Below are 22,170 nucleotides of genomic sequence, written 5' to 3'. Positions count from 1 at the left end.
TGCATGCCCAAGAAAGGTTTCCTTGATTGTCTACAACGCAGGAAGCAGACCGTTAAAAATTCAAGGTTTCGTTTTTCTTTCATCTAATTTCGCTTAATTAGGTAAAGGTGCTCTAAGCACTAATCTTGCAAAACCTTTGTACCGCTTTTTAACAAAAAAGGTACTGTTAGAGTGAAAAAAGTTGGTATTTGGCATAAACAAGAACGAATTTAGTTGCATTGTTTAAACCAATTACTACAGTCTTAACCACAATACACGTGGCTGTGTAATTGTAATCATTAAAAGGTATTTCTTGTTCGCTTTTTTAAGCGGGCTTACAAATAAGGTTCGACGACTCTTTGTATGTGAAACCACTTGCCCCAATTAGAAAACGAAATTGGTAAACAATTCTAGTTTTGTTTTTGACTGGTAAATAGACCAAAGAAAAAATGTTGCCCTATTTTTAGAGGTTTTTAACAAATTGGTTGACGTGTTGTGTAGGTTTACCTTGCGGTTCAAATAAGTTTACACTATAAAAAAGTGTAAAGTGTCACAAAATTGATAACTTATAACAAAAAACTTCCTAGAATTCAATCTACTAAATGTAATTTGTACAAGCTTTTATTTAGAATTAAAACTACAAGAAATGCGCAAAGAATCAAACACAACAGGATAATGAAAAACATAAACTACAAAGAATATAATTAACAAATTCAAAATAAAACCAAAGGGTAACACTATGTTAAACCTTACTTCGGCTTTACTTATCTATTAGTTTTTATGTTCAGCGAACTGACAAAAAAGCTATGTTGCCAGTTATTTAAAGCAAACCTAAATAGGAGAAGGCGCGTTACAAACGATATAGAATACATAACATAATCAATCAACAGAACAGCATATGATTAATAAATGACGACGGGGAGTAAAAATCACCCGCAGCTGGGATCAAGCAGAATGTAAGTATAAAACGCCGGAGCCCACTAAAGTAACCTCCTGGTCTTACATTAATTTCTAAAACTTTAATAACCTTGATAATGGACATAATAATATTTACACCATCTAAGGAAATAAAATACAAAAATAAAACAACACAACTAACACAAATTATGTAAAAGTATATTTTAGATGCATTTATTTAAATAGCAATGCTAATTGGGACTTTGTTGGGAAGCAAATATGCGTATGGATACGTTAGGGACTCGTTTCTTTTCTCAAATTTGGCCTGCAAATCGTCCAACATCGATTTAAGCTCTTTCTGATATTCTTCAACGTCATTTTCTACGAAAAAGCGCTCAATAACGTCCCCCAAAAACACCTATAAACAAAAAAACAACTTATTAAATTTAATGATTAAAATTAAAACTTAATTAAGGTTCTATGTAAAACTATGGTACCTCATCTGTTGCAAATTCCGACAGAGTATAACAAAATCCGATAAAGGCACTTGAAGTAATAATATCCGGCAAAGACTCCATCATTCTTTTAAACGTGCCCTAGGTGTAAAACAAAGATATTAAAATATGTTAAAATTTGTTCCTATTTTTTCAGCAAAAATTAATTTTTTTTTAAAAAACTTATAGGATGCACTTGACCTGACTTTTTGTTAATTTAGCTTACTTCTCCTCGTTTGTGGGGTGGTTTTAACATAGCTCCGGTGGCATTCGGGATAAACATGTAAGTTTCTATTTGGCCAAAGTTAACAGCTGCATGTTGTGCCGAGCTGGTAAATACTATGATGGTACACATGTTTACCTATAAGAAAACAGCGTTTTTATTTAAAATGTTCTAAACATGTCGGAAATTAGTATGTTGGTTAGAAAAACTACTTGTCGATAATTTTAAACTAACCAATTCTTCAATAGTGCTAAGTTTGTCTGGGCATCCTCTGTTATTGCCATCCTGCCAACCAAAACCCTCGTTTGCCATATCCTTCACCCATGCCTGTACTTCGCAATCGTTCACAACGTCCTATTAACACATACAAAACGAAGTAATCCACATGAAAAACCATTCAAAATTCGAACTTTTTAATCACAAATGCGCTTCAATACCCACAAGTACTTGGTTACTTACACTGTCATCATTGTAGTAATGCTTAATAATTTTTCGGTTGAAAGTTTCCATAGCTTCCCAAATGTCTAAGGCATCGTCTCTGTATGGGTTGTTAGGCAAAACCTCCTTATCATCCAAGCCTAAAATAGTGTCAAACCATTTAATAAAATAATTAATTTAAAATATAAAAGGAACCAAGAATTAACAAACCATGCTTTTTTAAGTGCTTTGGTATATCAAGGTCAAAGAAATCAAAAGTCTTGTACGCAAATCGAACAGCTGAAAGTGCACCTGAAATATTTAAATATAAAAACTTAGTAGTTGTATGTAAAACGAAAGTTAAAAATACCTATCTGATTGTGCTTTAAAATGGGTTAAAGCTACTAAAACCTATTCCTTCGTGACGTACTTATTTTTAGCAATACACAACATACTAATAGCATTCGAAACGTTGGCTTTTGAGCCTGGCGGGATAAGATGTTGTCTAGCTTGCACGTTGATTGCAGCAACCGTAGCGATGTGTGGTCGAAGGAGCTTGTAAATAGGGTGAGCTCGAGGAAGGTTGCGGAAAGTGGCAACCGCAAAAGTTTCAGAGACACCGTGAGTCAGCATGTAATGATGAACCCACTACCAAAAACAAACCATTTTACCTAATTATTTTTAACTTAAAAATTTCCGAAATCACAAAACAAGTTTTACGTTTCCTTACCATGTTTAAGGTTTTGAAGCACTAATTTAAAGTTTTATTTTGTCTATAAAAATTCCAAACTTTCAAACATAGTTTTTTGACGGCATTGTATAATATTACCAATTACTCTTTATTTAAAAGGATAGGTACAAATTGCTTTTTAAGTAAAACTGACTTAGTTATTGTGCAATAAGTACAGCCGAGATAAATTAAAGACTTAAGATACGGCTACCTCGTGTCTGCTCTCCGCAGAAGCTCTAAAATAACATTTCGCCAGGAGCCAATCGCATTCAGAATCTTTTCTAGTAAACACGTAATCTTTATCGTTTGGCTCAAGCTGAATTGCGATTGGTGTAAATTTGCCGTCAGGGGTAGCATAAAACACGCACATTGAATTTGCACAAAAAAGGGCGTCTCCCTTTGCAGACTTATTTCTATCCAAATCTTTAAGGTTGGTATAGTCAGCAAAGTAAATTTTTCCAGCCTGATTAATTTTTAAAATACATCTATAAATTTCATTATATAAAAGAAAATATTGATAAAAAAAAACATTGTTTGCATTGTAGTAGCTAACAGGGTAAAACTTAAACCATTAGGGTTTAAGTTGTTGTCGAAGCCACTTAAAAAAATATTCAAAATAGTTCGTTGTTAACATGGCTACTGGTTTGCCATAAGTTGGTACCGCAAATATCGAGTTACTTGAATGTGCTGCGATAGAAAAGCAGTAGAAATCGAACCCAAAACCTCAAGTATTTTAGACAAGTTTTCTGACCACTAAAGCGACGTAGATTTTTTATATTTTATAGTTATAAAAAAATGTTTATGCTTCACGTTTTTAAACAATGTAGGACAGTGTAACATTTTCAATCCAATTACCTCCAATTCTGTTTCCAAGGTTGCCCCGTTTTCTAACAAGCCGCTTACAGTTTTTTCGTCGATGTTGCAATAATCTGGAAACTTGTTGACTCTCCATGTAGCAAGTGGAGTAATACCAGTAAGAAGTTGTCTTCCTTGTTCTGCATCTTCTTTCCAGCTAAAAAAAAACGTTATAAATATCGTATTGTTGTTATTAGGATTAATATATGTTTTTTTGTATTTATTAAAAATTGTAATTTAATTAAAATATTATTCTTTGTGTTTAATTGTACCAAACAAAGAAAAATTACGTGTCATAGAAAAATGGATTTTCATATCCGGTTCCTTTGTAAAGTTTACAATAGTCTTCCAAACTTCAAGTTTTGATAGTATTGCTGCAAACCAAAAATATACATTGTTTTACAAATCTTGTGAAAAAATAAGTCACAGGATGCTATGTGGAAAATACCCAAGCGTAAATAATCAACGAAAAAACCTAACTATATACAAAACTAATGATTCCAGTCGACTGAGAAATTTTGGAAACTTTTGTTGCCAAACCACATTCCAGACGACTGGTGTTTGTCTCATAAAACAAAAGAAACGTCTACATTCGCAGACAGACACTTACAGCCAAAAAGATTTTGCGCTGCATTTAACCCAGCCTTCACTCCACCCTTAAAAAAGTCGTGGATTCTAGAGTTGCTTCTGCGAAATAATTTCGGCAAATCAAAATAGGTATCTGCCGCAATATACCTATTTAGCCCCCAACCTAAATCGGTGTCTTCCAACGGAATGGAATTCCATTGAAATGTTATTTTGCAAGCCTCTAGCTCTTTTTTTCGTGCTAACTTGACAAAGCAGTTGTCCACATTTTGTGGAATCGTTGCTACAAAAATTTTGAATAGTTTTAAAAAAAATAAAATGTAATAACAGAAATGTATTTACAGTTGTAAAATCTTGTTATCTTTGTAAAGTACCATCAAATAAGCTTGTAAATTTATTTTTTTTCGCGTAAATTTTATTTCGATATCGCAGAAAATTTAAAATTTAAACAATATACAAAATATTTTATCAAAGTAAGATATATAAAAAATGGCCTGATATTATAACTTTCTGTTTAATATTTAATTACCTTGCCCTCTTGCAAATATACTTTCCACATTTGTTATCCATTCATAAACTGGAAATTCATAAGCCTTCTCTTCGTGTATTATGATAATGTCATTACAAAGCCAGCCATCTATCGACGCAACACCAGTTAACTCTTAAACAGCAAAATAATATAATTTGAAAAAACATTTAATTTCATGTTTTTATAATGGCAAAAATAATTATACAAACTAGTTTATCAATCAAGCCAAATAATAAATGCTACACTTATTATTACGTTGTATGCCACCACACAAACACTTAACACAATCGTATTGCAAACAAACATGTATAAATATTAGGCAATTGTAAATTTACTTAAACAAAGCAGAACCGGGAGTCCAATAGGGTTCTTCTTCGTGAAGAATTGTATATTCGTCGCTGGACCCTTTTTTAAAATTATTTACTAGAAATTGATCTAAATTTTTCCAGCCTGTTGTTTTACCATCGTCGCCAATAATTTTGCATTGTACAGAAGCTTTAGTGCCAGCTTGAGAAAAACGATCGTTCGTCTAAAATTTGATGTAATAACAAATTTGTTCAGATTTTTGTATAAAAAAGGAAATTAAAAAAAAACAGTTGTATTTCATTGATTGTTTACCGTAATTGTAAGCTGAAATTTCTCCTTAATTTGGACAACTGCCTCGTTTTTTCCTTTTAACTTGTTTTGTAATTTGGAAAACATTTAGTTGTATAATAGTTAAATTATTTGCAATTTTAACGTAACACCATAAACCACATTTAACGAAAATCTATAAGATCTATTTAACAAATCCGTCCTTACCACAACCGGTAAAATCGAGTAGCAAAATTTTTTTGTTTGTTTTTAAAGTCAGGTACCAATTAATAAGTGAATCGTGTTGTTTTATAAGAGCAAAACATTTTTTAACTATAACTTAGCTATAACTAAAATACAATCTTCTGCCTGCTACTGCAATAAGCGTAAACTACTGCATTAAGCATCGCGGAACTTTGCATACCTAACCTTAGTTTCCTTAATTGTCTACACGCAAGAAGCATACCGTTAAAAATGTAATGGTATGTTTTTCTTTCGTTTAGTTTAACCCAATTATGTAAAGTTGCTCTAAGCACTCATCTATGATAGCTCACTTTTTAACAAAGCAGGGCACTGTTAGAGCGATAGAAATTTGGTTCTTATCTGAAATAAACACCAACGAAATTTATCTTCTTTGAATTTATACTTGTTTAACTGCGTTTATCTGCCTTTTAAAACTCTACTCACGTGGCTGTGTAATTGTAATCATTGAAAGACTTTTTGGATCACTTGTACTTTACGGTTCGCCGAGCTGTTTACCACTAAATACAATTAACAATACGTGTTGCGTACAAAAAATATTGCGATATAAACTACTTGGTAAGAACAGAAGTGAAGTTTCTTTGCGATAAAAAATGTTTTATGTATAAAAAATTAGTAAATTCAAGGAAAAAAATTATAGAATAATAAATACTAAAGTTTATTTATTAAGTTTAAAGTTTTACAGTTATTGTGTATAATCTAAAAATAAAAAACGGGGTTAATCTACCTGTATTAGTCCCATATTTATGAGTTAAAATTAAATTCAAACCCACGCCATCGAAATGACTGGTACCTTAAACCAGCGCCTTAGACCACTCGGCCACGCTACCTGATTTTTAATTGTTAACTACTTACCACCTTGGAACGACAAATTAACGATTACCGTTCCAAAATTAATAATATAACTTTTTTTCCATTGGAAGTTTAAAATTCTTTTTAAGTTGTATGTATTACATCTTTTTCACAACAAATCCTTAGGTTTATTATATCCACAAATCATAAACTCAGCGGCATTGTTATTAAATATTTTTGACAGTTATATAAGAAACTTTAAGCTAAATACGTTCATGCAGATCAAAAATCTAACCTTGGGTTTATATATATAAAGCTTAATACAGATCAAAAATTTAATGGCATTTATATTTTGCTTTTTAAATTAACCTTTGTAGTGCTTTTTGTAATTCTAAAACGATTCTGCTATAAAACAACTATCTGAGGTATCGTTTGTTGAACCTGAATGATTGTGGTATAGTAGCTGCTAAGTAGTTTTTAATTTTAATTTACCTCATAACATTCGTGTTAAAGAAGTTTTAAAGAATTTTGCCTTGCGCACAACAAGTTTTTTTCTTAATTTGCTAAAGTGCCTTAAAAGTTAAACAAAAAATAGCAAAGATTATTTTTGTCGTTTATACACAGGTTGTATATTTAAACGCGAAAAATATTAATACTAATGGCAGCGGCGGGATTCGAACCCACGCCATCGAAATGACTGGTGCCTTAAACCAGCGCCTTAGACCACTCGGCCACGCTACCTGATGTCTACTACTACCTATTTACAACCTCGGAACGACAGATAGGTTGTATGTATTACATCTTCTTCACTACAAATCTCTAAATTTGATGCTTAAAAAGTTAAACAAGGCTGATGCTTAAAAAGTTAAACAAGAAAAAGCAAAATTATTTTTGTCGTTAATGCACTGATTGGATTCAAATGCCAAAAATAATAAAAGCAATGGCACCGGTGGGATTCGAACCCACGCCATCGAAATGACTGGTGCCTAAAACCAGCGCCTTAGACCACTTGGCCACGCTACCAGGTGTTCAATTGTTATCTATTTACAACGATATCCAATTAATTCTACATATACTAGTGCCCAGAAAGTAAGTGCTTTGGTATATCAAATGTATTTTACGCAAATCGTAAATTCTTTGGGCAAAGATAAGGTTACGCAAAATTAAAAATAACCTTTGATTGCGCTTCAAAAGGATTTGAGCGACTGAAACCTACCGTTTTGTATCACTGAATATTAGTAATGCAAAACAACAAATCTATCGGACAGTCCGGTATATCAAAAAAGCATTTGTAACAAGTATAGCAAACTTTAATAAACTTCGATGCCTTCAACTACTGTAGTTTTTTCGATTGTGTACAATGCAGAAAGAACACCGTTAAAAATTCAAGGTTTTGCTATTTCCTTCGAATAATTTAGTTTAATTATGTTTTAAGATTTGATGCTTTATGCATTGTTTAAAGCAATTAATAAGTCTTATTTACTAATTACCTGACTCACAAAAAAGGTTTGACAACTTTTTGTATGTGAAAACCACTTGCCCAAATTAAGAAACGGGATTGGTGAAAAACTAGTTTTGCTTTTGGCTGGTCAATAGATCTTGGAAAAAATGTTGTTTTTTTTAAACAAATAGGTTGACATGTTGTGTAGGTTCACCTTGCAGTTGAAATATGTTTACGGTATTACCCTGCTGGTTAAATAAGTTAACATTATATAACTGTTTGTGTTGTCATTAAATTAATCAATACGCTTTTTTAATAGTGGGGTATGTCGGAAGCGGTAATTATTAAACCATGTTTTAATATGTTAGAATGATTTATTAAATAAACAAAACACCCAAACAAATGTACATCATTACAATTACGATCTTAAACACTTATTAAGTTACCAACTTTGGCCAAAAACTGTTTAAAATATTTAGTATCAAGCTATGAATATTTACATTACAAATGGTATATCTACATCATCGGCAACAAAAGACAACAAGTACCATAACTAACTGGAAATAGCTAGTCAAATTTAAATGCTTTTATTTATATAGCAATACTAATTGGGACTTTGTTGGGAAGCAAATATTTGTATGGATATTTTAGAGACTTGTTTCTTTTCTCAAATTTGGTCTGCAACTCGCCCAACGTCGATTTAAGCTCTTTGTGATATTCTTCAACGTCGTTTTCTACGAACAAGCGCTCTATAACATCCCCCAAAAACACCTAAGCAAAAAACATCATTGTTAATTTTTCTAAAAAATAAAACTTGGTTGTATATAAAACTATAGAAAGGCCTACCGCATCTGTTGCGAATTCCGACAGGGTATAAGAAAATCCAATCAGAGTGCTCGATATAAAAACTCCCGGTAACGACTCCATCATTCTTTTAATTGTGCCCTAAAAATAAAACAAAAACAAAAAATCTTTTAGAAAAGGTTTCCGCCTTTTCCAAAAAAATCACGTTATGTAAGTCATGTTTACAGTTTATAAAATGCACTTGGCTTTTATTTTTAACATGCTTTTAGCTTTTTTAACTCACTTCTCCTCGTTTGTGGGGTGGTTTTAACATTGCTCCGGTGGCATTCGGGATAAACATGTAAGTTTCCATTTGGCCAAAGTTAACAGCGGCATGTTGTGCTGAGCTGGTAAATACTATGATGGTACACAAGTTTACCTGCAAGAAAACAACGTTTATATTCGACATGTAGAATAAAATGTTATGGTCATATTATAAATAAGTTGTCAACAAAAAAAGCTTTTTATTAGCTAGTTAAACTGTATGTCGATGTTTTGGCACTAACCATTTCTTCAATAGTGCTAAGTTTGTCTGGGCATCCTCTGTTATTGCCATCCTGCCAACCAAAACCCTCGTTTGCCATATCCTTTACCCATGCCTGAACTTCGCAATCATTCACAACGTCCTATTTAAACATGCATACAATAAAGTTAAGAAATATAAAACAAAATTTTAAATTTTAGTAATCAATTTTTTTATTTACTACTTACACAGTCGCTTTTGTAGTAATGTTCGATAGTTTTTCGGTTGAAAGTTTCAATAGCTTCCCAAATGTCTAAAGCATCATCTCTGTATGGATTGTTAGGCAAGACCTTCCTATCATCCAAACCTAAAACAATGTCAAATGATATCAAAATTCAACAAATTTCACGTTATCAGTGACCAGTATTAAATATACCATTCTTTTTCAAGTGCTTTGGAATATCAAGTTCAGAGAAATGAAAACTCTTGTACGCAAATCGAACTGTTGAAGATGCACCTAGTGTATTAAAATATAATTACATTAAATTTAAACCCAACAATAAAACTCAAAAGTGAAAAATTGCATTGCAATATTTAATTTCTATATTAAATTATTTAAAAAGGTAAAGATTTAAACCGAAAGTTGAAAATGACAATCTAATTGCACTTTGAGGGAGTTAAAGCGACTTAAACTTATTTTATTATTCAGTATTATACTTAATTTTGCTGATAAACAACATACTAATAGCGTTTGAGATGTTGGCTGGTGATCCTGGTGGTATCAAAAGTTCCCTGGCTTGCACGTTGATGGCAGCAACTGTAGCTAGATGAGGTCGAAGAAGTTTATAGATCGGGTGAGCTCGCGGAAGGTTGCGGAACGTAGCAACCGCAAAAGTTTCTGAGACACCGTGGGTCAGCATGTAATGGTAAACCCACTACCAAAAACAAACGATTTAACTTTAAAAACTCAGCAAACAGTTTAAGCTTTCCGTTCACGCATTTGAAATATTGACCGACATTAAGTTTTAATTGTTAAATAAGTTTGAACTTTGAAATGTCACGAGTTACCTTCCACTTAATTATATATATATATATATATATATATATATATATGTATGTACAAATTGCTTTTAAGTAAAAATAACTTAGTTATAGTGTAGTACAAACGTGGTAAATTAAAGGCTTAAAATTTCTAATAAAGCTTACCTCGTGTCTGCTTTCCACTGATCCTCTAAAATAGATTTTTGCCAGGAGCCAATCGTACTCAGAATCTTTTCTTGTAAACACGTAATCTTTATCGTTAGGCTCCAACTGAATTGCGATTGGTGTAAACTTGCCGTCAGGTGTCGCATAAAACACGCACATGGAGTTTGCACAAAAAAGGGCGTCTCCTTTTAAAGATTTATTTCTATCCAAATTTTTGAGGTCGCTATAATCAGCAAAGTAAATTTTTCCAGCCTAATTAGTAAGTTTAATATGCATTAATAAACCGAAACCTACAAACTCGAATTTTACTAAAAACTATTGTTTGTAAAACATATAGCATTAGCTAATAGGGTTAGATTTTTAAAAACCTTGTTTTTAACAAACAATCACATCGACTTACATTGATTCAAAAAAATATGTTATTAAATTGCGTCGTTAAAATGCCTTCTTGTTTTGGCAGAAATGAGTACCGCTTATATTGCCTTACATAAGAGCGCTACGATATAAAAGCAATAGGAATCAAACCCATCATTTTGTTGTGAAGCCAAGTGTTCTGAATACTTTAACGATGCAAATTTTATATGCTATTGTTTTTAAAAATATCATTTTAGACCTCCGTGTCTAAAAGTGTTTGTTAAAGGTTTTTCTTACATTTCTAAACTTTGAGTACAAAACAGTGTCAGATTTACATCTAAGCCATTTTACCTCCATTTCTGTTTCCAAGGTTGCTCCGTTTTCTAACAAGCCGCTTACAGTTTCTGCATCAATGTTGCAATACTCTGGAAACTTGTTGACTCTACATGTAGCAAGTGGAGTAATACCAGTAAGAAGTTGTCTTCCTTGTTCTGCATCTTCTTTCCAGCTTTAACAAAACATGGCTTTAGTTAAACATTTAGTTATAAGTAAAGTAATACTGTTATAATTTAAAATTAGATATTAATATGTGTATTTTGTAATTTATACGTGTATTTGTTTTACTGCAAAGTTGTATATTTTGTTAGTTTGTTTAATAAATTGGTAAAAATCTTAAGTTTTTAAAAAAATTGTGTTTAATTGCAACAAATATAAGTAAAATTACGTGTCAAAGAAAAATGGATTTTTATATCCAGTTCCTTCGTAAAGTTTGCAGTAGTCATCCAATTTTTCAATTTTTGTAAAGATTGCTGCAAAACAGAAATATTTAACATTTCACAAATATTTTAAAAAAAGAAGTCACGAGTTATTGCTTTATGGAATACATCCAAGACTTCCTGTTTATTTTTAGTAATATATTCGATTATTGTCTGAAGTCTGATTTCAATACTTTTTATAACGCCTAGTAGTAATTAATCAATGACACAAAGTTAATTAAGCAAAATATTAAACCCAGTCGGCGTGAGATGTTAAAAACGTTTGTTGTCAAATTACTATCTAGTCCACGTAGTGTTGCATAATATTAAAGAAAAACGTGACATACCATCACAGACAACACTTACAGCCAAAAAGATTGTTCGCTGCACATAACCCGGCCTTTATCCCACCACCTAAAAAGTCGTGAATTCTGCTGTTACTTCTACGAAACAAGTTCGGCAAATCAAAGTAGGTTTTTCCCTTAATATAACGATTTAGCCCCCAACTTAAGGCGGTGTCTTCCAACGGAATGGGGGTCCATTGAAATGTTATCTTGCAAGCCTCTAGCTCTTTTTTTCGTGCCAACCTGACAAGGCAGTTGTCCACATTTTGTGGAAGCGTTGCTGGGAAATTAAAAAAAGCGAATTTAATATAGTTAAAAAGTGAAAAGTATTCAGTTGCTTTGACAAAAGTTTTACTTTGATTGTAGCAATTTAAAATTTAACGATAAACATTTAACCGTAATGGGATACATTAATAACTGGCATTATATAACAAAAACAATTTAATCAAACATAATGACTTATTGTCAAATTAATAAAAGGCGATTTCGTTGGGAAGTAAACAAAGGTGTGTCGAACCTTTGATGATAATTAATTTACCTTGTTTACTATTTTGTCATTACTAATATGCTATCAAAAAGTCGTGAAACAAAACAACAACAACCAAATAATTTTATTTTCTGTTTGATGATTAATTGATTACCTTGCCCTCTTGCAAATACACTTTCCACATCCGATATCCACTCATAAACTGGAAACTCATAAGTCTTGTCTTTGTGGATTATAATAATGTCGTTACAAAGCCAACCATCGCTCGACGAAAAACCAGTTAACTCTAAAACAGCGAAACATTTTAATTTAGATAAACACTAAAGTTGTCCTGTTTTTATAGTGCTGAAAATAATTCAACAAACTAGTTAAAAACTTAAGCGGAAAAAGTTGCTGCCACACCCAATATTAAAGCAAACACACGATACAACCAATGTGTAAAACTAATCTTATAACTGCTTTTAATATAAAAAAAACGTATTGTGAACAAGCATGTATGATAATTAAACAAATGGAAATTTACTTAAACAAAGCAGAACTGGGGGGCCAACTGGTTCCTTTTCGTGGAGAATTGTATATTTGTCGGTAGAGCCTTTTTCGAAATCATCTACCAGGAAATGGTCTAAGTCTCTCCAGCCTGTTGTTTTACCATCGTCGCCAATAATTTTGCATTGTACAGAAGCATTAGTGCCGGCATAGGAAAAACGATCATTTGTCTGAAATTTTACAAAATAGCAAATTTTGTTAAGGTTTTTCGCACAAAAACATTTTTTATTTAAAAAATAAAAATTTGTATGTTATTGATTGGTTACCGTAATTGTAAGATGAAATTTTTCTTTCAACATGATTTTCCTTTTTAATTTTCAAAAAGCAAAATTACGTAACGCTTAATTATTTTTTTTAAATAAATCTAAAAAGATTTTTGCAAATTCCTGATTAGAATTTTTTTTTAAATAAATATTTAAAATAGTTTTAAAAGTTTACTTAATAAAACCAAACTATTAACTTGCATATTATCGTAAAGTATTTGCATATTTAAAAAAAAAATATATATATTTTACTAAATTACTTTAATTTTAATATATGATTTAGTGATATAACTTTATTTAAAGCCCAAGTTTAATTCATAAAACACACCCATTCTTAAACCGAGCATTATCATTATCCTGCCTCTGCAAAATTTAATATTTTCAACTGAACAAACTTTTCCGAATTGAGTCAATGACAATTATATTTCAAAACGTGATTAACTGCGATGAAAACCATTTTGAAACATGATTAATTGCAATGAAAAACATTTTAATACATGATTAACTGCATCCGCGTAATTAATTAACATTTAAAAAAAACTAATTATTTAACAAATTGTAATAAAAAAAAACACTATTAATTTAACGCAAAATGATTTTATTGAATTTTAACTGCTTTTAATATTTAAAAAAAACGTATTTTGAACAAACATGTATGATAATGAAATAATTGCAAATTTACTTAAAAAATTGTATTTAAACCTCGCTCTAAACTGTTTTCTAAATCGAGACGATCCCCCTTATTTAATAAAAGCCTATAGGTACTCCGCTTTAACGGCTCATCGTAAAATCAATTTAGCTAACCCTGTTACCAATATTAATACACAAAGTGGTTGCGGTACGTTACTTTAATCACTTATTAAAAACTACACATACGCTAATTACAATAAAAACATAAGAACCATAAAATCGTATTTATAAAAGCAATACAACTGTACCTTGTCACACCCAAGTCAGAACTAACTTATTCAGCCGCCACATAGAACATTCAAAGGTACAGTTGGGTTTGTGGCAGTATTTGTGCTTGGCAAACATTTAGTGTTTAATACGTTTCTTTGTTATTTCCATAATCGATGTTATTAAACTTTTAGAAATCAATCTATTAGCGGAAAGTCCCTTTAGTGAACTCCGGCGTTCTATGCTAAATCATTCGACTTGATCCCAGCTGCCTGGGATTTTTACTCCCCATCGTCATTTATGACGTTGTCTCTTTTATCGATTATGTTTTGTGTTGTTTAACTGTTTGAACTGCGCTTTTTTGCTTAAAATAACTGGCAATAAAGCTTTTTCGTCAGTTCGCTGGACGTTAAAACTCATATTTAAGTAAGGCCAAAATAGGATTTAACTAAGACTTAAACTTTCGATTTAATACTTAATTTGTTAAATCTATATTTTGTAGTTTGTGTTTCCTGTTATGTTTTTGTGTCGCATTTATTTCGCATTTCCTGTAGTTTTATTTCTGATTAAAAGCCGCTTGTACAGATAACATTTGTTAGATTAATCTTTAGGCAGGTTTTGGTTACCAGTAAGCGAGTTTTGATTAACACGACTATTTTGCGTTTTTTAACTGAAGATGTCCTTATTTATCCATGCCCATCTAGTAGAAGTTTATTAGAGATTACAACATTTAATCACAATACTCGGTTGTTGTTAAATTAAACTAGTCAATATTATTAATCGTGAGTAGTTATTTCATGATTAAATATTATTAAATCCAAATTCGGTCTGTTTTGCAACGTTTCAAATTTATTTCAACTCGATTTTTTTTTAAAAGTATAATAATATCGAAGTAGACTTTAAAAGAGATTTGGTTAAACACCTATGAAAAAATCCCTTTTATTTCTATATTCAGGTACTTAAAAAGCGAACAAAGAAAACCTGCTTTTAGTTCCTTATTTCAATATATCTAGATTAGTCAAAAAACAACACTTTTAGATACAATTTTGATTTAATTTTTATTTACATTAGCTTCTTTTTGATTTGCACATAACTTTTATATTGAACAATAAAAAATTCCTAAAATAAAAAAAAACTAATTTTGATATAAAAATTTTTCTATTTTAAAATTCATTAAAACTTAATAAAATGTAGGCATGTTTAAACTCTACTCTAATAACTATTTAGATACAGCTAAGGAACAATAGTTTTTTTTTTTTCGGCAACTGTTCATCACCAGTTTAACCCTTGTTTTAGCGCACAAATAGCATAACACATTTCCATTGGGCCGGGAAATGTAATATGCAACCTCTGTTTGCGCGAGTTTACATCATCTGCTCGCATTTTCGTAACTACATTCATTTTTGAGCTTATCCACGTTTATGCTGGCCCAGCATTTTCATCGAATAAGGAAACTTTGTAGCGACATTGCTTGCGATTGGAGATGTTTTTGGCTAACACTAGCCAAGAAAATTTAGGGTATTGTTGTTTTCGTGGTAGTTGTAAACTCCCACGATGCGTGATGGCTCCCAGTTGACTGAAAATCGACCAGCTACCTTTTCAACATCTGGGCCTCCACCAAATCCAGCTAAAATCGAATACCTAAATTTGCTTGTTTCGGGAATTAAGTCGTTATCTTTAAGGTAGAATCGTATTGGTATTTTCGTTTCTTTACCAAGCAATGTATCCCAATCTACAACAAATTCAATCGGGTCGATGGTAACGTTATTAGTTGTTTCAAGAATAAATTTCATATAGGATCTGAGTTCAATAGCAAAGTTGGTCCATGGTATTGAAAGTTCGTTTTTATATATTATTGGATCCAATTTCTGACTTTTTTCGGCAATGTACCAAGTTAACTCATATTCTACCCCTTTTGAATCAACTGGTTTGTGATAACCCAAAGTTTGCAAATCCATTTTACCTAGGTTATTTGTTTACATAAATTAATATCGACAATCTAAATACACACCATAGTAATTAATAAATCCAAAAATCATTACAATAATTACGAATTAAAATGTATGTTCATTTTAAACCAATTTTATAAAAATACAAATGTTCTAACCAAAATGATGTATATATACATAATATGTAATATCTCTTGTGTTTATGCATACTAAATTAGTAGTTTTTTACATATTAAAAACCAAAAATTTAAACAGTATAAAATATATTCTACAAAATTTCGCAAAGTTTTCTGTCTTCTAATGATAGCGAAAAGCGCCCCGACAAAACCCTTTCAAGCGTTTTTTCGCTCCCGTAATCTATTTTGTATTCAATTTTTGCACTGTTTTCGTTGTTTACACTCGCCTTAGTAACATAAAATCGTGTAGGAATTAATGTATCTAAACCTGTAAGCAAATAGGGTTTGATTACAGCACTTTTAGGGTCAAACACCATGGCAGATGGACCGTCAAGACTAAGAACAATGTCACGTCCTAGCTGTAACACAAAGTTCTCAGTTGGTATAGACGAATATTCGGGTGGCTTTATTTTAGATGTTGGTTCCAGTATGTCTGTAATGTACCAAGTAAGCTCCCTCTCTATGCTGTTTTTGGCAATGTCAGAAATGTAACCAAAAGTGGTAAACTGCTTTCTTAACTCAGAAATATTCTCAATTGGAATTTGTAAGGAAAAATTCCAAAAGTGGTCAATTTTAAAAGACAATTTTTTGCTTCTTGTCATGTTAGTTGTAGAGTCCAATTCCCATTTGGAAGATGTTGTACTTTCTAAGGTCATAACATTAATTTTGACAGGGTTGTTTTCGTTAACAGCGGTGTAAGGTGTAAAAACAGTTACTTTAACAGGTTTTGCAAATTTCAGGCCTGCAGGTTCGCAACACAGAACTCTGGAAACTGCAAAATAACTTGTGCCTTTGTGTGTAATGCTGTTTTCACTTACAGCAGTTGATAAAGTTATCGCTGTTTCTTGGTGCAAGGCCCCGGGTTGAATTTCAAGCATGAAATTTTCACATGTAATGTAACCACCTTTTTTGCCAATAATTTGGTGGACTTGAGAATCGTCGTTGACGTTCAGTGTTGTAACATTTTCTTGGATATTTAACTGCATGGTGTTTGGCAGATCTAGTACAAAGCCACTATTTTCTTTTCCCTGAAGTTCAATTTTTTCAGTGATATTTGATGGCATTTCTACATCATCAGTATCGGGTGTTAAGCCAGTGTAACCACCATAATTGCCGCTTTTTAGCCTTTCGCACATATTTGCTAATTTGTTGCAAGTTACAGGGAAAAGTCTTTTTGCGATCCAAACAAGTAAAGATAAAAGTGATGTTAAAATAATAAGAATAAGAACAAACACAGCACAAATCGTAAAGCATACAAACATTAAAAGCAAAGCAGAAATCAAAGAAATACACCCGCCTTCAAGTTTGTAATTTTTTTGATTGCAAACTAGAATAGTAGACGAGAGTAACAACCCTGTTGCACAAACAAATCTGCACAAATACCTTTGCTTTTCTTCCTTGAAACTTTTCCAAAACACAAAACTAGTAACAAAACAAACGATTAAAATAACGACCATCAAAACCAAACTACCAACGTCCACCTTCTTAATTTCAGGCGTTCCGGTATACATATCTAACCAATACGTAAGTTTTTTAAAGATACAACAAATCTTAAAATATAACAACCTCTTATTTGCTATTCTGTTTAATTCAAGGCCTTGCAAACAGCCTTCAAAGTTATTTCTGCTCTATTTAAAGACACGTATCCATTTCTTACTTTTCCTACACCTTAAGGTTAAAAACCTAAAAAATACCCTTTTATATCTGTCCCACTAGGTAAGCGAAAAATCAAACAAAGAAATGTTTTTTCAGTTCCCTATTTTTTAAGTTTTGATTTTGACAATACGTGATTTGGTGAAACAAAGAGCAAATACAATTTCTTATTCAATACAACTGCGAATTAAAACAAACTCTTTTCAAATGTAAGCTTTGATAAAACCTCGCTACCCTGAACAATATATTAATTTAATTCATCACATTTATTATAATACAAGTTCAGAAACTAACACAATAAAGAATTCTTTAAAATTAATAAAGTACGCCGAAAACATAAAAAATAAAAACATAGTGCAATAACCTAGAGTAAAGTTCAATTTTAAAAATTCTAATACTTAAAATAAAAAAAAATTCGAATCTGGGTTGCATAAACAAAAAAGTACTGAAAATCATCCTTTAATATATATTTACATTAATGTTAAATAAAATAATATATACAAATAAACACTCTTAATTTCATAAAATATATACATTTTTTTTCTAAAGGTTGAAAATTAGTTAAAAAGGTGAAGTGACGTGCTTCGTTATTAAAAGAAACAAAAAAAAGTCAGGTGTTACACTTGCACACAGAAAGTGTCTTAAACGTGGAAAATCGTGTGTTCACCTTGTTTTAGTCACTTGGCGTCGTTGTCGCATGTTCTTCGTCTTGTTCTCTAGCGAACTGCAGAAAAACCTAAAAAAAGAATTTAAAAATATTAAAAAATTTGAAAAAAAGTTTGTTACTAAACCATTAAACATTACAATAAGTTAATACAAAATTATATAATGATATTTGTGTAGAAATGCATTGCAAACACATTAAACAAATAGCATACTTGCTCTAAGGTAGACTGACTGAAACTATATTCCTCTATACCCAGACGAGATTTGGCCTGTTCCAGATCACTAAACACTGTGGATAGTGACGTCACGCTATTTTGCGGAACTTTGAAAACAAATCGTTGACTGAAATTTTCGGGTTCACTGGCGTCGGGAAAGAGCTATGAAAAACACAACAATTTTACCAACTTGATATAAAGTATGGATATAAAGTATACCGATAGCATGGTATTGTAGTCAGAACACTTGTCTTCACTACATGGGGTTCTGGGTTTTCCTCATACTTTCATGCTGTAGCGCCCTAGAGCAAGGCGGTAGAAACGATATAAACTCCTGCTGAGACAACACTTTATCAGCAGCTCAATTATCGGTTAATTATATTCAATAATATCCCAAACTAGTTATTGAGCAATTGTAGTCTATAATACCCCAAACTGCCATAGGTAACTCGAGAATATATACAAAAAAAATAAACATAACATTAGACATCAAATAAAAAAGCACAATATAATTTATTTCTAATAAAATTTTCTAATTCTTAAAAACTTTCATACCTTTCAATGGTTGGCTTCATACTGGATTTTTTTACACCACGAGCGGCTGCATAAATTTCCAAGTGTTCTAAAAGTGTTAGATTTTCCCATAACGGATTGTCCTATGAAAGAATAAATAAACATGAGCATGAAAATTACAAACAAAAACAAATTCAGGTAACTACTTAAAAAAAATTAAGATATTAATTTTTTTTATGAATAACTTACTTGGAGACAATATCTCATTTCTTAAAAAGCTTGAGACAAACTCGATTGAATATTATAACCAGATAAAAAACCCTAGAAAATAAAATTAAAATTTACATAATTCAGCTTTTAATAATATAAATTCACATAATGATAAAACGTGGTACATACTTTGCCCCTGGTTCGCGCATATCTGCAGTTAGTGTACTAATCACAGTTGTTTTTCCTGCTCCATTAGGTTCTAAAAAACCCAACACTTTACCTAAATATACTGTAAGACATTATTTACAAAAAAGTGAGACATCATTTACAGCAACCTAAAATATCGAAAAAAATGATTTGCGAAATACATAGCAAAATAAATTTACAGAAACGAAACAAATACAATTTTAATGCTAAGACACTCTTTTTTTAGAAAGCATAATAATAATATCGAAATAGGACTTTGAAAGAGGTTTGGTTAAACATTTTATGATTAAACACCTGCGAACAAAAAAAAACCTTCTTTTAGTTCCTTATTTTGATAATTGGTCAAAAAACAACATTTTAAGCTACAATTTTGATTTAATTTTTATTTACCCTAGCTTTTTTTTGATTAGCACACAACTTTTTATTTAATTAATAAACGAATTTCTAAAAACAATTATTATTTTCAATTTGTCCTATTTTAAAATTTACAAAAAATTTCTTAAAATTTAATGAAAATTAGGCATGTTTAAACTCTACTCTAATAAATATTTAGATACAACTAAGGAACAACTAAGGAACATTAGTTTGTTTTTTCAGCAACTGTTCATCACCAGTTTAACCCTTGTTTCAGCATAACACAACAGCATAACACATTTTTAAATTTGGGCCGGGAAAATGTATTATGCAACCTCTGTTTGCGCGAATTTACATCATCTGCTCGCATTTTCGTAACTACATTCACTTTTTGAGCTTATCCACGTTTATGCTGGCCCAGCATTCCAATGAATAAGTAAACTTTGAATGATAGCGACATTCCTTGCGATTGGAGATGTTTTTGGGTAACATTAGCTAATAAAGTTCAATATATTGTTGTTTTCATGGTGGTGGTAAACCCTCACAATGTCTGATGGCTCCCAGTTGACTGAAAATCGACCGGCCACCTTTTCAACATCCGGGCCTCCATTAAATCCAGCTAAAATCGAATACCTAAATTTGCTTGTTTCGGGAATTAAGTCGTTATCTTTAAGGTAGAATCGTATTGGTATTTTTGTTTCCTTGCCAAGCAACTGATCCCAATTTACAACAAATTCAATTGGGTCAATGGCAACGTTACTGGTTGTTTCAAGAACGAATTTCATATAGGATCTGGGTTCAATACCAAAGTTAGTCCATGGTATTGAAAGCTCGTTTTTGTATATAATCGGATCCAATTTTTGACTTTTTTCGGCAATGTACCAAGTTAACTCATGTTCTATCCCTCTTGAATCAATTGGTTTAAGATAACCCAAAGTTTGCAAATCCATTTACTTAGGTTATTAGTTTACATAAATTAATATAGACAACCTAAATACACACCATAGTAATTAATAAATACAAAAATCATTACAATAATTACAAATTAAAATGTATATTCATTTTAAAGCAATTTTATAAAAATACAAGTGTTCTAACTAAAATGATGTATATATACATAATATGTAAAATCTCTTGTGTTTATGAATACTAAATTAGTAGTTTTTTACATATTAAAAACCAAAAATTTAATTAGTCCAAAATATATTCTACAAAATTTCGCAAAGTTTTCTGTCTTCTAATGACAGCGAAAAGCGCCCCGACAAAACCCTTTCAAGCGTTTTTTCGCTTTCATAATTTATTTTGTATTCAATTTTTGCACTGGTTTCGGAATTAACACTCCCCTTAGTAATGTAAAAACGTGTGGGAATTAGAGTGTCTAAACCTGTAAGCAAATGGGGTTTGATTACAGCACTTTTAGGGTCAAACACCATGGCAGATGGACCGTCAAGACTAAGAACAACGTCACGTCCTAGCTGTAACACAAAGTTCTCAGTTGGTATAGACGAATATTCGGATGGCTTAAATTTAGATGTTGGTTCCAGTATGTCTGTAATGTACCAAGTAAGCTCCCTCTCTATGCTGTTTTTAGCAATGTCAGAAATGTAACCAAAAGTGGTAAACTGCTTTCTTAACTCAGAAATATTCTCAATTGGAATTTGTAAGGAGAAATTCCCAAAGTGATCAATTTCAAAAGACAATTTTTTGCTTCTTGTTATGTTAGTTTTAGAATTAACGCTCCATTCACTTTTTGTAGAGTTTTCTGAGGTTAAAACCTTAATTTGAACAGGCTTGTTTTCGTTAACGGAAGTATAACGTGTGGAAAATCTGACTTTAACTGGTTTCGCAAATTTTAGGTTTGCAGGTTCACAACACAGGACATTTGAAATTGCAAAATAACTTGTGTTTTTGTGTGTAATGTTTTCACTAAGGGCAGTTGAAACGGTTATTGCAGTGTCTTGAAGCAGAGCCCCGGGTTGAATTTCAAGCATGAAGTTTTCACATGTAATGTATCCACCTTTTTTACCAATAATTTGATGAACTTGGGAATCGTCGTTGACTTTTAGTGTTGCGACCTTTTCTTGGGTGTTTTTATCGTGGTGTTTTGCGCTTTTTGATAGTGCAGTGTTAAAGGAATCTAACACAAAGCCACTATTTTCTTTTCCCTGGAGCTTTATTTTTTCGGTGATATTTGATAGCATTTCTACATCATCTAAATCGGTTAGAAGATCCTTTCCAGGATGATTGCCGCCTTTTTGCCTCTTGCACATATTTGCTGATTTTTTGCAAGTTA

The 22,170-nt window shown here is 31.6% G+C and overlaps 3 protein-coding genes and 2 non-coding genes across 6 annotated transcripts; all 5 read right to left on the bottom strand.

The window, feature by feature from the left end:
- Window positions 1–742: 742 nt before the first annotated feature.
- On the bottom strand, window positions 743–5,411 carry LOC145753279 (allene oxide synthase-lipoxygenase protein-like). Its single transcript, XM_082569722.1, has 14 exons — window positions 5,328–5,411; window positions 5,172–5,238; window positions 4,710–4,841; window positions 4,331–4,463; window positions 3,886–3,948; window positions 3,596–3,752; window positions 2,952–3,203; window positions 2,466–2,658; window positions 2,242–2,322; window positions 2,053–2,171; window positions 1,828–1,947; window positions 1,597–1,731; window positions 1,374–1,472; window positions 743–1,294 (listed from the first exon to the last, which is right to left on the bottom strand). The coding sequence occupies exons 1-14, from the start codon at window positions 5,409–5,411 to the stop codon at window positions 1,115–1,117; spliced, it is 1,815 nt and encodes a 604-aa protein (XP_082425848.1). The 3' UTR covers window positions 743–1,114.
- A 1,583-nt stretch (window positions 5,412–6,994) lies between these two features.
- On the bottom strand, window positions 6,995–7,076 carry Trnal-aag (transfer RNA leucine (anticodon AAG)). The gene has a single exon. It is a non-coding gene; the product is annotated as a tRNA-Leu (tRNA).
- A 200-nt stretch (window positions 7,077–7,276) lies between these two features.
- On the bottom strand, window positions 7,277–7,358 carry Trnal-uag (transfer RNA leucine (anticodon UAG)). Its single transcript has one exon. It is a non-coding gene; the product is annotated as a tRNA-Leu (tRNA).
- Window positions 7,359–8,142: 784 nt separating this feature from the next.
- LOC145759209 (allene oxide synthase-lipoxygenase protein-like) lies at window positions 8,143–13,139 on the bottom strand. The gene is made up of 14 exons (XM_082572980.1): window positions 13,041–13,139; window positions 12,752–12,944; window positions 12,383–12,514; window positions 11,764–12,021; window positions 11,367–11,451; window positions 10,994–11,150; window positions 10,289–10,540; window positions 9,825–10,017; window positions 9,519–9,599; window positions 9,331–9,449; window positions 9,126–9,245; window positions 8,864–8,998; window positions 8,623–8,721; window positions 8,143–8,547 (listed from the first exon to the last, which is right to left on the bottom strand). The coding sequence occupies exons 1-14, from the start codon at window positions 13,071–13,073 to the stop codon at window positions 8,368–8,370; spliced, it is 2,037 nt and encodes a 678-aa protein (XP_082429106.1). The 5' UTR covers window positions 13,074–13,139; the 3' UTR covers window positions 8,143–8,367.
- A 5,476-nt stretch (window positions 13,140–18,615) lies between these two features.
- LOC145740665 (ATP-binding cassette sub-family A member 9-like) lies at window positions 18,616–20,827 on the bottom strand. Of its 2 annotated transcripts, none has more exons than XR_014280906.1 (4): window positions 19,506–20,827; window positions 19,356–19,427; window positions 19,149–19,249; window positions 18,616–18,755 (listed from the first exon to the last, which is right to left on the bottom strand). XR_014280906.1 is itself a non-coding variant. In XM_082558487.1 (4 exons), the coding sequence occupies exons 2-4, from the start codon at window positions 19,371–19,373 to the stop codon at window positions 18,683–18,685; spliced, it is 192 nt and encodes a 63-aa protein (XP_082414613.1). In that variant the 5' UTR covers window positions 19,374–19,427; window positions 19,506–20,718; the 3' UTR covers window positions 18,616–18,682. The 2 variants fall into 2 exon arrangements, 1 of the variants encoding a protein (XP_082414613.1); XM_082558487.1 differs by having other exon boundaries at window positions 19,506–20,718.
- Window positions 20,828–22,170: the final 1,343 nt, after the last annotated feature.

This window comes from Corella eumyota, chromosome 1, assembly GCF_963082875.1.
Source record: "Corella eumyota chromosome 1, kaCorEumy4.1, whole genome shotgun sequence".
Taxonomy (NCBI): domain Eukaryota; kingdom Metazoa; phylum Chordata; class Ascidiacea; order Phlebobranchia; family Corellidae; genus Corella; species Corella eumyota.
This window is presented reverse-complemented; position numbering and strand designations above follow the sequence as displayed.

What these genes read in the sequence shown, in the direction of transcription:
- LOC145759209 (XM_082572980.1), bottom strand. Translation starts at nt 13,073, where the DNA reads ATGTTGAAAGAAAAATTTCATCTTACAATTACG. An exon ending in CCCAGTTCTGCTTTGTTTAA is followed by an intron (nt 12,515 to 12,751) that starts GTAAATTTCCAT and finishes TCGCTGTTTTAG; the next exon opens with AGTTAACTGGTTTTTCGTCG. An exon ending in CAGTGGAAAGCAGACACGAG is followed by an intron (nt 10,018 to 10,288) that starts GTAAGCTTTATT and finishes TGTTTTTGGTAG; the next exon opens with TGGGTTTACCATTACATGCT.
- LOC145740665 (XM_082558487.1), bottom strand. An exon ending in ATGAAGCCAACCATTGAAAG is followed by an intron (nt 18,756 to 19,148) that starts GTATGAAAGTTT and finishes TGTTTTTCATAG; the next exon opens with CTCTTTCCCGACGCCAGTGA.
- LOC145753279 (XM_082569722.1), bottom strand. Translation starts at nt 5,411, where the DNA reads ATGTTTTCCAAATTACAAAACAAGTTAAAAGGAAAAAACGAGGCAGTT. An exon ending in TATATTTGCAAGAGGGCAAG is followed by an intron (nt 4,464 to 4,709) that starts GTAATTAAATAT and finishes AAATTTTTGTAG; the next exon opens with CAACGATTCCACAAAATGTG. An exon ending in AAAGCACTTAAAAAAGCATG is followed by an intron (nt 2,172 to 2,241) that starts GTTTGTTAATTC and finishes ACACTATTTTAG; the next exon opens with GCTTGGATGATAAGGAGGTT.